The sequence below is a fragment of the Streptopelia decaocto genome (assembly GCF_964273445.1).
Source record: "Streptopelia decaocto genome assembly, chromosome: 1".
NCBI lineage: Eukaryota > Metazoa > Chordata > Aves > Columbiformes > Columbidae > Streptopelia > Streptopelia decaocto.
Window position 1 is genome coordinate 91,394,814 of NC_138663.1, and position 13,622 is coordinate 91,408,435.

General features: G+C 38.8%; 1 protein-coding gene across 6 annotated transcripts in view; it reads right to left on the reverse strand.

The window, feature by feature from the left end:
• Positions 1-13,622, reverse strand: part of PHLDB2 (pleckstrin homology like domain family B member 2) — a 71,370-nt gene that overhangs the window by 12,180 nt on the left and 45,568 nt on the right. For 3 of the 6 annotated variants that reach the window (XM_082047722.1, XM_082047720.1, XM_082047721.1), the window contains 5 exons: positions 10,271-10,414; positions 9,265-9,438; positions 8,428-8,568; positions 7,744-7,843; positions 42-249 (listed from right to left, as the gene is read on the reverse strand). In XM_082047722.1, the coding sequence (XP_081903848.1) occupies positions 42-249; positions 7,744-7,843; positions 8,428-8,568; positions 9,265-9,438; positions 10,271-10,414 (767 nt within the window). The remainder of the gene's footprint in view (positions 1-41; positions 250-7,743; positions 7,844-8,427; positions 8,569-9,264; positions 9,439-10,270; positions 10,415-13,622) is intronic. The other 3 variants (XM_082047724.1, XM_082047723.1, XM_082047725.1) reach the window with 2 other exon arrangements.

A 13,622-nucleotide genomic window follows, 5' to 3' on the forward strand; every position in this document is an offset into this window, starting at 1 on the left:
ACCCTATGACCATTAGAACATCAGAAAGAAAGATGATTTACCTGGAAATATTATCTGGTGAGCATGCTGATATGCTTGTCTCCATGCTGTCAGAACTGTCTAAGCTCAGTGTATCAAAGGCAGGGTCCTTGTAGCTACGATCTGGGTAATGGAAACTGTTCAAATACACATTTGATTCGGATGCTGTCCTGCTGTAGAATTCAGGAGACTTCTGCCTTTGGGTTTCACAGATACGCTGATGGTTATACCCTACAGAGTACAGAGAAAATATTTCTTTTACACAGAAATTTTGTGACCCGAACATAACGCGTGAAGAGCAGAAGCATTCTGAACATCATCATCTCAGTCTTAACTGCACTCTGACCGAGGCACAACATTATGGTTCATTGCACAAGTTAATCATAACTGAAAACCTTTAAATGCCTGTTTTATCTATGATGGACACAAATATGCACAGATTAGTATGGCTGATTTAAAATATATATTCTTGAATGTGTATTACAAAAATTAATTCGAATGAATGAAATTTTCATTTTAAAATTAAAATTAGGCCTAATCTGGAAAGCAATGCAGCTAAATTCTAGGATCTAGAAGAAGTGACACTGATTACATTAAAAAAAAGTCTTGATATTCAATGGTCTTGAGTACTTGTTTGGTTGATTTTACTTTATGTGGATTATTTTTTTGTCTGTTTGGGGATCTTTGCATTCTGGTAACTGCAAGTGGGACTTTAAGTTTCAGCTGAAATAATATAGGCTGCATGTCACATCATCATAGTTAGTAGTGTAGAAGTACTTTAATGGAGTTTTAAAACTGCAGTTCACCCTGCATGGTTGAAGCAGATCCCTATAGCTCAATGTCTGTAAAGAAAAATAAGGTTTATGCAACATTTAAGTTTTTGCATTGTTATTTTTCCACAAAATCATCCTTCTGAAAAGCCATCCTTCTTGAACACAGGGTTCTTCATCTACATCTCCTTCCAAAAATATTTATTCAGAATTATTTTTATCTCATGTCTCCATTGCTCTTTGTAAAAAAACGCAGTGGTATTTATACAGACTTACAGAGAGGCTGTTGAGCTTGCCTGATAAAGAGGAGAGTAGAATAACAGTTGTCATTTTAACTGCTGAAGTTATTTTCCAGTGCCCTTTTAAGGTTTGTTTAATCTATGTGATTACAAATGCAACTGCACTGCTCATCTCTTCCTTCAATTAATGCAAGAATTGAGACTTTCTCACAGTTCTCATACTCAGTCAAGTTTCTAATACCCTCTGCACACTCCTGACCCAAAATCTGAGCTGATGGCAGAGTTGGAGATTAGGAAGGGCTGTTAGATGACATGAAAACCTCCCATCCATACAGGAAAACCACCACTGAGGTTCCATTATTCAAGATAAACAGACACAGGAAAAATGCAGACAAATGTACAAAGTCCAGGTAAAAATTTTTACTAAACGCTATTAAGATACTGATATCAGGAAAATATGCTTAAAGTGGGAATATTTTCCTGCCTTATTCTCATTCTCTATCTGCATAAACTCAGTTACTGTCTGGTATTTTTTGCCATGCTGGAGTGGGAAGAGTCCCAGTTCAGAGAACCAAAAAGTGCAGCTCTACCTTGGAAAGCCTATAATATTCTCAAAAAGGTATCTGAAAAGCATGACTGAAGCTGAATAACTAAAGCATATTATTAAGGAAATCATGCCCTACAAAAGCATTTCCAAGGCAAATAGTTTACTCCTGCCTCCTCACTTTCCTCTGTACCACACAAAGGCTTCTCCTTGACAGTTAAAGCTGGTTTCTAAGGAACTAATAGGACTTTACTTGCCATTTGAACAAACACTAAATTTCAATAGAAGTTCAACTGCACTGGTTAGTAAAAGAGACAAAAGGGACACAGATCCACCTCAGCAGTCATGGATAACAGCATCACATAACACGGGTGTTACTGATTCACACGTGCAATTTGGTTTTTTCCCCATTATTATGGAAAATGCTGCTGTTATTGCAGATAAGCAATTACCTTTCATACTTGAACCTTTGGAATGATTAACTGCTCCTGTGAAATGGTTATCAGTTATTCATTATGGAAAGAAAGGAAAAAAATAAATTACTGAAAGAAATTGAAATGCACGTTTTTCTATTGAGTCCTTTGCAAAACCTTGACTACTCAGAAATCTTAATTCCGTATCTTATATTTCACTGAAAAACAAACCCATCTAAAAGGCCATGGAGAAACACAGCAGTTTAACAAACGCTCTCCTAAAGGAAAGTCAACTTCCCATGAAGATAAAGAACTCATTTTTAAGCAAAACATTAATCAGTTAAATTTACGTAATCGTGCAAACATAACTAAACACTGCGAGAAACACACAGTCGTTAGGTTGCAAAATGGGATGCATTCATAGAAACAAAGCGTAACGTGATGTTCTCATTTTCTCCTCATGCTGTAACAGGTGGTTCAAAGCTCGGGATCGGCTGCAAACCAACGCAGAGGGAGGATCACAACCAACCTGCCCCTGTCAAAGCCCCACTCACACACTGTGCGGGCACAAGCTCCTGCTTAAGGGATTTTTAATTGCTCAGGCGCCCATTCACAGAGCACGCACTCAAAAATATTAAGACTCCTTGCAAGATATGGCACTTCACCGCAAGTTTCCCACAAGCCAAGACTTGTATCAGCTGCATCTAAGCTGATACAAGAGTTAAAATGTTTCTTGTTGCATTGGCTTGTATTCTCTGCAGTAAAACAGTAAACATTGTTAACAGCCACACTGTTCAGCAAAATATTGCACATAGCCATAAAGCCATAGGATTTTTTAAAAATCCAGAAGGGTTATCGCAGAGTCACAAAAAACAGATTAGCTGCCACAAAATTATGGTGAGGGTCAGAACTAACTATGGGTGAAAACTGTTATTAAAAGCGGCACTGTCAAGTGTATGAAAAAAATAGCACTTCATAAAAAAAGATCACGTTACAACATTTTATTTTATTTCCATTCTTTCTTCTTTTTTCAAAGACTGACATTAACGTGTCAGGATACATTTTTTGTATGGAAACATGCCAAAGTAGGAAGCCCAAGTCTGTCTACCTTGTCATTGTCACCCAGAGATCTGCAAAGATTTCTAAATTTTCTGCTCTACTTGTGCGGCTATAAGCAAAGAAGCAAAAAATTAGGCCTGCACAAAGCTGTAGCTCCGCAGATATTAGCATTACCACAAGTTTTATTGTGACAGTTTATTTGACAGCAGCCAAAAAAGAAAAAAAAAATAGAAGTGCTGTCATTATTTAACAATTATTTAAAAGTTTTCCAAGATTTTTGGAAGAACTTGACAGTGCTGATGCAATCAGTACTTTTTCCAAACATGACAATGCCAGGTAAAGGGATGTTTTCATACCTTTTCTGGCTTTTCCTGAGTTTGAGAAGAGAAAGAATAAACATTTTTTTTTTTTTAAAAAAAAAGGCAAACTGTTTTGAAAAGCTTGCAATTTGTACATATATACCTTGTCCTCAGTATATTGGGGCAGGTTTTTTAGAGCTTAGAAAGAATACAAACAATCATCTTGCTGGCATACAACTTCTCTATCCGAATATCCAAATATCCAGTTTCGCTCCCAGTGCTGTGTCTGCTCTTACATGCCAACTCCCAGCTCAATGTTCCCTCTTCCCACCTGGACTCCCCCCTGCAATCAATGGGACCGAACCCCAAACCCCCCTCCTCACTCCTGGCTCCCCCTGCGCAGGCGTTGGGCACCCAGCACCCCATGGGGGCTTCCTGGGGCCAGGCTTCCACCTGTGCAAAGTGAGATCTCTAGATTAGACCAAATAGCAGTTTATTAATTTATTTTTTTTTTAACATGGTTTGCTTACAGAACCATTTAAACAGGAGCTGAATTCATAAATAAAGTCATTCAAAATTAACTCATAAAGGCCTGCTAAGAAATAGCTTTGTCCACTAATGATGTGTATCAAAGATGCCTCCTCTTAAACATTTTGTAAGTTGTTCTTAACTCAGACTATGATTACTGAGAGTGGTTGTTTCTTTCAAGCACTTAAAAATCTTTCCTAAAATATTTCGTAGTGGATCTGACCTAAAATTTATTCATAGACATTACTTGTTCCTGCCCAAAGACAAAGAGATTGACATGCATGTTCAAACCGAAGTAGCTGTTCTTCATCTCCCTGACTTCATTTTTTACTAAGAATTTTTCCTCTCAGACTTTTACATTTACCTTCTTGGACTGAAATTAGAAAAACTGGAGAAAACAAATTAAGAGAACACTTGTTTTATACCATTACTAGTTTAGTGATGATTTTCAGAGGATATCTTCAAAATAGCTGCCACTTCTTCCTCCAGGCACCATCGAATATACTTTTTTTCAGATCTATACGAACATACCAAAACATCTGGCCTAGAAGTTTGCCCGATGCTTGTAAGCCCTAGGGACCGCAGCAAGCTACTAATACAGCTTCAGGACGCCATCATCCTTCCTCTTTGTATGGCAGTGTGTGGGACAGTGCTCCAGAATGGATGAGATGGCATTGACCATGTGAGATCCTGGATCTCCACCAAGCCCAGCACACCCAGCTCCAGTGCACCTGGTGCAGCTCTGTGCTCAGGGTATCAGTAACTCCAGCCCCCCATGTCATTTGCAATACATCACCCTGAACACAGAAAACTGACAGAGTGAAAAACCTGTCAGGTGGGAAAAGAAATGCAAAGAAAGCAAGCAGTGGTTCAATACACAGGACAAGTCAAGAACCATTTTTATTATATCTATATTCAACGCCTATTTTAGCTGAACAACTAATTTTTGGAAGGGGAAGAGAAGCGAGCATGTATTTATCAGTATAAGCAGTATCCATACATTTGCAGAGTTCCACTGATTTGATAGAAAAATCTTACTCCTACAAAATATTCGCTTAGTCCAAAAAGGCAAATCCGATCTACTTCAATAATGTTTTTGTAAGAAATACAGTGTATTTTTTAATAAACATTTATCACAATGATGGAATAAAAGAACACTGCCAAGCAAGTCCAGTGACATGAGATTTGGCTTAGTTTTCAACGATGTGTTAAAGGACGTCTGCTAAAGTTAATGTTAGTTACACAGGTTCAAATCTTGCCAATTTTAGTGGAAGCCACATAATATTTCAGAATTTTAATTGACAATAGTATTCCATTTCAGTTGTACTGTGTGGTATGTTTAAATACTACACCATGTTCAAAACATTTCCCAGATCTCACTGACCCACAGAAAAGCATGTCCATTACTCATGACTTGGACGACAACCTTGGTTTTCCTCTTCTTTGTGGAAGAAAAGCTTGTTTTTCTTCCCTGCAGTAAGCGTGGGTATGACGTGCAAGGGGAAACCAGAAATCACAGCGAGCTGAACACAGGTCCCTCCCTGCTTGTACCTGGATTAGGGGCTATGTCACTTACATAGGGCTGCCCCCCTTCAAAACCACATTTCTCGTGGAGCGAGCAGCCCAGAGCATTTTGCAGGGCAGACAGTTATACAGTGTGGATGATCATGTGTCCAGCACGCCCTCATCCTTTTGTACAGCTGGACCGAAATGCTCTAGGATCTGCCTCTTACCACCTGACTTGGACATCTCTTTCCTTGCCAAGTTAAACATGGCACTTCAGAGCAAGAGAAAGCAGTTGTACTCTTCAAGCTCCTCCAAAAGCAAGAAATTCACAGAGCTCCACACTGAACACAAAGGGAATAAACCCTTTGCTATTTACTAAGAGAGGCAGCCAAGCCCCAAATAATCCTTGCATTCCTATGCCCTTTTTGCTTTGACTCCATCTCTCACTTTGCAAATTCTGTGAGAGTTCAAGTAAAGCACCTGTCAGCAGCGTCATTTTCTCATTGACAAAGCTGTGGTTTCAGGATAGGCCCTCTAGAACCATCCTCTTTCCTGGTATGAATTAATCCTGTAAGGCTCTCCTTATAACTTGGAATTTCCATTCAAACTATTGTATCTTTCAAACAATAATGGGCATTGTCTAGTATGGCAGGCAGTATAGCATACATGATTTTTCATGGCATATGACAAAGTACTGCACCAAGTGCCTTAACAAATACATTTCATTCTCCCCTGCCTCTTTTCTTTGCCAGGCCCTAACTCAGTTTTGTTTTGTGTGTTTAGTTTCGTTTGTTGGTGGTTTTTTTGTTCGTTTGGTGTTTGTTTGTTTGGGGGGGGGATTGTTTGGGTTTTTTTAGTTTGTGTGTGTGTGTGTGGTTTTGTTTGTTTTTCTTTTTTCTCCTTTCTCACTCTTAAGTCAAGAAATCTACCTATACTCTTAGGATTTTCTTAATTGCATGCTGACAAAAAAAAAGTAACATGAAAACTGATCAATTGATTTTTAAAACTCTTTGGCTCTATTAGGCTTGGCAACACTTTGTCATTGTGTTTTACATCATACACTAATGTTGTTCTGCAGCTATTTGGCAGAAATATTTCAGATGTGGAACATGTGATCTCTTGTCAAAGTTTAGCCAAACCAACCTTACTGATTTTCAAACTGAAACAAAGCATTTTCTGCACAATGTGGAGTCTGAATGTACTTGCAAGCAATTCCACCCTTGCAAATGCAATATATCAAAGAAGCTTTCCAAGCTGAGCATGAAGCTCCTTTTGTATTGCATCCGAAATACATCAAGATAAGTTAGTCACAACATGGCAGGTTCGTGGAAGGCCTGCTGCATAACTAAAGCTCAAAAAAAATCAAATCACAACTGGATCAGCACTACAAAGTGAACGTAGTGAGTCATGATCCCTTCTCAACAAGCTCGTTCCAGCCCTGTACTGAGTCATCTTGGTGCGTATGGCTGACCTCAGATGGGATCTTTGACCTTTAACAGCTGCCAGCTCTGACAAGTCCTATGGGAACAGGATGGATCCTGTCTCAGCTCAGGCTTAGTCAGTGCAATTCTACATCAGGACCCCTGGCACTTACACTGATAACAACGCTGCAGGTGCCGGGAAGAAAAGAAAGTGACAGATGGCACTGAAGCAACTGCATTTGAAGATGGGACACTTACGAATAATGGATCTCATTAAAGCAGAAATTAAGTGTATCGACTCAAGTCGACAAACAACAGACACAGAATGCCACAGCCTACAAGCTCATGTTTTAAAGATGCAGCTTGCTTTTGTATCCAGTATTGTCTTGTCCATATTACAAAAGTGCAGCTATCAATCCATGGTAAAACACCTCCCTCCTTTCCTACTTTGTAGCCCAAATATATAAGACTGGTGACAAGAGCGTGGTTATAGATTCTCAAAGGTAAGTCATGATACTGAATATCTGTCTGGGCAATTACTTTGTCCAGACAAAAACGTATGCCCATGAAAAAAAATTTTTAAGATCACATCATTAAAAGAATTATTAAAAAAAAAAAAAGGGCAACTCATAATATCTTTAAAATATTGCCTCAAAATCACTCACAGAAATTATGCAGTTAACCCAATGCGTATTTTTCAACACACTTTTCTTGTTTACTTCATTATATTTGGTGACCATGTACCTCAGAACTACATGTGCACCTACATCATCATCCTGACTTCTGATATCTCCAAATTACACTTAGAGCTTGTTTTTTTTCCACCAAGAAGGAAACTCTTATTTTACAGCCCTGTTGATTATAGCAACACCAGTTTCAGACTTATTTTCTGAAAAAATATTAACACTGACTTTTAACAGCACTGAATCAAACAAAAAGGCCTTACCTTTGTGCATCCTTCTCGACTCTGACTCTTTGGTCATGGTTGCCAGGCAGTGAGGGAGCACGCTGCCACAGCTGTTGCTCTGTCCCAGAGGTAAATGTCCCTGCAGGAAATTTTGTAAATATGTGCTTAAAACTACACTTCAAGACTTTTTTTATATCAGCAACTAATGGTAACTTGTTTTGTCATGGGTAACAATGTGAAGTCATACCGATCAGCCATGCATATTTTAGTTTCCCCACAGTCACTACTGGACCAAAAAGTTTCCAAAAGTAATATCTCCACCTTGCTGCCATTTGTTGATTTACCACATCAGAAATAAAGAGTATTTTCACTTTATATACAACTCTACCATTTACAGGCCCTGGGTAGGAAGGAAAACAACCCGTTGAGTGTCTGCAATCAATTCAAACTAAAGTAGCCTGGAAATACAATCCTTGAGATACAGGAATCAAGATGCAAGATAATTACAGCACCACATTTCCAGAGGTCATAATAAAGGCCCGGTGGATGGAAGGCTTCCTGGATACGACTGTGTGTTAATAACTCAAATTTCTTTCAAAGTCAATTTCAGATGTGAACGTTGGGGGCTACGTAATGCTTACGGTGCTACCCAGCCTTACCTCTAACATAATATAGGCTCTTATATAGACTTCAGAAGGCTGTTAATAGCATGCAACTACGTACTTTAGATGCAATGCTTCGTCCCAGAGTAGCGCTGCTGAAGTGTGGCGAGACAGACGGGCTCGTTTTCTTGCGAGGTAAAGTATCGCTCATGTACATGCATTCCTTCTGCTGCTTCTTTCGCTCTTCCAGATTTCTGAAATGCTTCAAATGTAATTTGTTACACGGTTTTGACAAAATGAATTGACCTACTTGCTCAGTTATGCTCTATATGGAATATATTGAAGGTGATAGTCTGGGAACTTCACCAGAAAGAACAAAATCTAAAACACAGAGTACCTCCTGCTTCACAATGCTTTCCAGCATTTCTACAAATATAACATTAAAATAATGCCGATTAAGAAAATACATTACATTCATGTGCACATTTAGTGTACAAGTCCCTATACAATTTTTTTTTAAACTCAAGTCTAAAGTACAAGTAGAATCCAATTACACAGAATAGCATTTATGTACAAGTTATTGCAATGAATTGGTGGCTTAAAACTGATGTAGCTTTTGAGAGGCATTATTCACATGTATATGAGAAATTTAGGATTTCAAATACAGCCACCTCTATTTCATTGCCACAAGTCTTCTGACAGTTACAATGGCCCATAAATATTGGTATTTGCCTCTGGACTGTTTATATAAGGAGAATTTTTGTTCAGTAATGTTCTATAATGCATTGTGTTGATTTTTATATGTGAAAGGCCTTTAAGTGCAAATGCTCTGAAAGAGCAATCAACTAATGATCTATCATATCACTCTAATGACTTCGCACATAAATCAACTTCATGGCCACCATAACAAAAGCAACAAAAAATAATAAGCCCAAGTTATCAGCTTTGAATCTGTTACCTGTTGTTGCCTGCGGTGTTTCTTAGCTGGCAGAGGTGGAGGTGTATCAGATAAAGGAATAGGATCTACATGAGTAGCCATGACCTCAGGCCAATGGACTGATGGAAGTTGAGCAATAGAGCGAGGAGAAAGAGAGTGAGGAAACACAAATCCAGAACAGAGAGGTGATCTTAGCTTTATAGAAAAAAGAGAAATTACACACAGAGTTTTCTTTTTGGAATTGCTCAAGAGATACGGCACATACAAGCTGCAGTTTTAGCACTGTTTTTATTGGAGCATTTAGCAGGAAAGAGATGTGCTATATTGCAACTCTCCAGGTATATTTAACTACCAGAAGCAGCACAGAAATGTCAAATTCTAAACCTGTTGCTGCCTTATTGCAACACAAAGATAGGTGTCTTTACGTTTGTAAGACTATTCCATTCCTTTAAAAGGAGATTTAATCAAAATTTGCTATGGCAATGTCAAAGGACAAAGCGTCACAAAGAACGAGGAAAAGACAGAGTAAGCTAGAAGACACAGGTTGGACAGACTTCATGAAAGATAAGTAGAAGCTGCCCATTTTCCCCAGGTATTCAAGATACACTTTTTCTACTACCACACAGGAAAAAAAAAAGCTACAAAATATACAAAATTAACACCTAAGCACCATTGAACGTGTAATCATTAAATGTGTCCACAGACTGTTTCTCCAAAGGTGCATTACATTATTGTGTTTGACAGGCAAAGATTGTCACTTATTGCTGCTTGGGTCATAAGCATTCAGGTTTTTTGGCCTTTGAAGTCTCATCTACACCATCAAGGACAGTTTATAACAGGAGCAGTCCCCCAGCTTTACTACTAAATCATTCTCTGACTCCGTAACTGGCAGACGGCAGTTTGCCTTAGGGTCAATTTGCTACATGTTGAATTACCAAAAAAAAATATATATATGTATAAAAGAATAAAAGAAAAAGGCAGCCATGAAAGAACAATGCAAACAAAGGGAAATGTCTCTCAAACAAACCTCTTTATTTTGTGGCTGGCTGGTCAGCACAGCCGTGGAAGGCTCAGTGGCAACTGCTTCAGCATCTGTGGGGGGCTGAGTGGAAGGGGATATATTCGTGGAATTGCCATACAGCTCACTAATTTCACTTACACTGATATAGCCCTAAAAGGAGGAATTCAGAAGTTAAAAGAAGCAAAAGCCAAAAGACGTGCAAGAGTATTAATGTATCCAGTACGATGAAAGTTAGTTTAGAGTGATACAGCCAAATATTTGTTATCATTGAAATGCTTCATCAAAAATAAAATAAAATGATCAAACTTATCAAATGTTGAATACTTCAATTGGGAAAATTATTCTTCATTTAAACAAATACATTTGTGTGATCAAAAAGCAAATGTACATTAAGTGACCAAAAGACTTCACTAAAATGTAGATACCCTTTAGAAATTATGTGGCTCTTTCTTGGGAAAGCAGATTGTGGGAAAAGAAAAAACAAATCTTGTTCACCCATCTTTTTCTTTCTTAATTTTTTGCTCATCCATGTTCAAATAAAATAACTTACCCTGATTTGTTTCTTGCCTGATAACCTAGTTTGAGTAAACAAAGTGACTGTCAAAACTGGGAATAACTTACATAAGGACAAGCCACTGCAATTCTAAATTACACTGACACAACACCTTCCATTTGCATTGTCTGAGCGTCACTTCTAACTTTGAGGTGTCACCAGGAGACAAGGGTAAGACGCTGTTAGTGTTAGCCCAACAGTCATGAACATCAGAGTGTGCTGCTTCTGCCTGCAGAGAAGCTTTATGCAGGCAGATTTGAGATATAATAGCAGAAAACAATTGTTGCACGTGTTCTGGTGTTAACAGAATAAATTTTATTTATAAAAAATGGATTCTAATCCATAGTGTACAGGATGCCAGACTGTAAAAAGTCAAATGACCTAACTTCTTATCCATAGACTACTAAGCTATGCAAAAGGAAGAATAAATCGCTGTTGAAGCAATGTCATAAAAATGAGACAGAAATACACTTATTTAAATCAAGATGGTACACTGCTCTTAAATTGAGACAGTGTTGATGGGGCTGTGTTTCTATTACTGTACCAGCACACTGACATGCCAGTATGTATACTTCGGCAATTCAGTAAGAGAAGCCACAGGCCGCTATAATATTTCTTCTTTTAAAAAAATGCATACATTTAGCACTGATCATAGAATGCACGCTGAAAAAATACCAACCCTGTTATCTGTTAGCATAATTTCAATGTATTTTATCAAGTATTCCAAGCAGATACACAATTTTGGAAAAATTGTGAACACAGCACTCTAGAAATACAAGGTAAATCTTGACTCAGATACCATGTGATAAACAATTAAATGAGGAGACTGGGTAAGATCCTGAAGTTCCCCTCTCAAAACATGTGGCCATATTACAGTAGAGTCCAGTGCGATTAAACATAAAAGTTGCTTAACCATCTTGTAGTAACAGTACGCCAGTAACTAAAACTTGGCAAGCCTATGAATGCAACACTGCATCCATTTTTATAGATGATAAAAGCACCTCCATCATTATATGAAAAACATTCAGATTCACAACCTCAATGGGGATTCACCACGGGTTGAAAGACCAAACAAAAACAACTAATGACTTCACTATGCGTTAGCTCAGGCCCCTGTTACTTTAGATCAAATAAATGGTTTCAAGTCAGATTAGGCATCTTTGTCAATGCTGAACTCTTAAACGGCATTGATTTTCTTCAGTTATTTAAGTACTAGGATAAGCATCCTGCCTCTTTACGTGAGGCCGTGTTACTCTCTGTTGCTGTGCATGTGGGGAGTGAGCATCTCAATGGATGGAAGAGTCACAAACGTGCTTTGGAGAGGAGAGGCTGGGGAATATCGGACCACAAACTTGACTGATACATGAGCAACTGCGTGGTGAAATCAGCTCCTGCGTGCGGGGAGTCTGTCTCAGCCTGTGCACCATTTGGTGCCTGAACAGTCAGAGAAAAATAAAACTAAACCAAGACAAACGATGTCTGGCAAGCGAAGGCTTTTTGTTTATAGGAGAGAGCCTATGGGGACACTGAGTTTAAAACAGATAATCCATGCTGTTCCTTCTCTCATTTACCTTAGAGTAAGTCCTAACTTGACTCCATTACAGTGAGCAGAACAATGCTGCTGAACAATCCATTTCAATAAAAAGAGCATCAGGATCACTTAATGTAGTTGCATTTTGAAATAACTGTGATTAAACAAACCATGATATGGATACAAAGACAAAACTCTGAGAGATCACCCACTCTCTAGTGAGAAAATGAACGGATCCACCTCAAAAGAACAACAATGAAGCTTGGACTTGCCAGATAACCTCGTGGGAGGTCAGATGTCCAGGTCAGAGCACAACCTAGGACACTGGAAGTCTAAGCATCTGCAATGTGGCGTGCAGGGAGGAAGGGTGCTCAACCCCACTGGCATGTGCTGGAGGCCACCCAGGCTCACCAGGGACTCCAAGGCCCAATAAGCAAGATCACATTTCCCAGGTGCTGAGAGGACATGTGGTTGCTTTAGGCTTCAAGATCCCAACTTCCCACAGTGACACCTACATCGTTAGATGGTTCAGACCTTGTTCAGGACTTCAACACAAGCAGATCTGGCAAGTCCCATCAGACCTCTTAAGCAGAAGTTAATGCAGCAGCCATAGATACCTGTCAGTGTATATTAAATGCTACATCTTCTGCTTCTCCATTTATAACTTCATGTTTAACTGGAGTTTGCAGATTCATCAAGTCAAGTCAATAAATATGGGGAGTTAATGCTAATATCACATGTGCTGACCGAATCTGTGCAATGGGCTGTGGCTTACCTTACATGGACCTTGCTCGCAGACCTTGAGGCTTAAAGTGGTGCCCTCAAACCTATGAAGTCTCGACAGCTGCAGGTAAACTCTGGGTCTCATCATGCCTTACCCAAACCAACTCATTTTTTTCAGCAAGAAATATTTTACACCTTTACTCTTAACTACTCAAAATAGTTAAACAAATAGCTCAATAGTTATCTAAGAAACAAGGTAGCGTGAAGTCTCCAATGCTTTTTAAAAGATCAAAACGTACAGTTGTCATGCTTTACTGCAGAGCCTTAGAATGAAGGAGGGGAAGCAATGGTAAAATCTACAGTGCAAAAATAAGACTGAACCATATTCGTACTTGAACAGAGTTATTCCTGGACCTCATTCTTCTTTACTTCAATGAGGTTTAATTGCCTATTTTGAGAAAATTACACACCCCCCTCCACATACCCCTTCCTCCCACATAAAAAACATCATTTTTCCAGGGCAAGAGATTAAGGCAATACTAGTCACATCT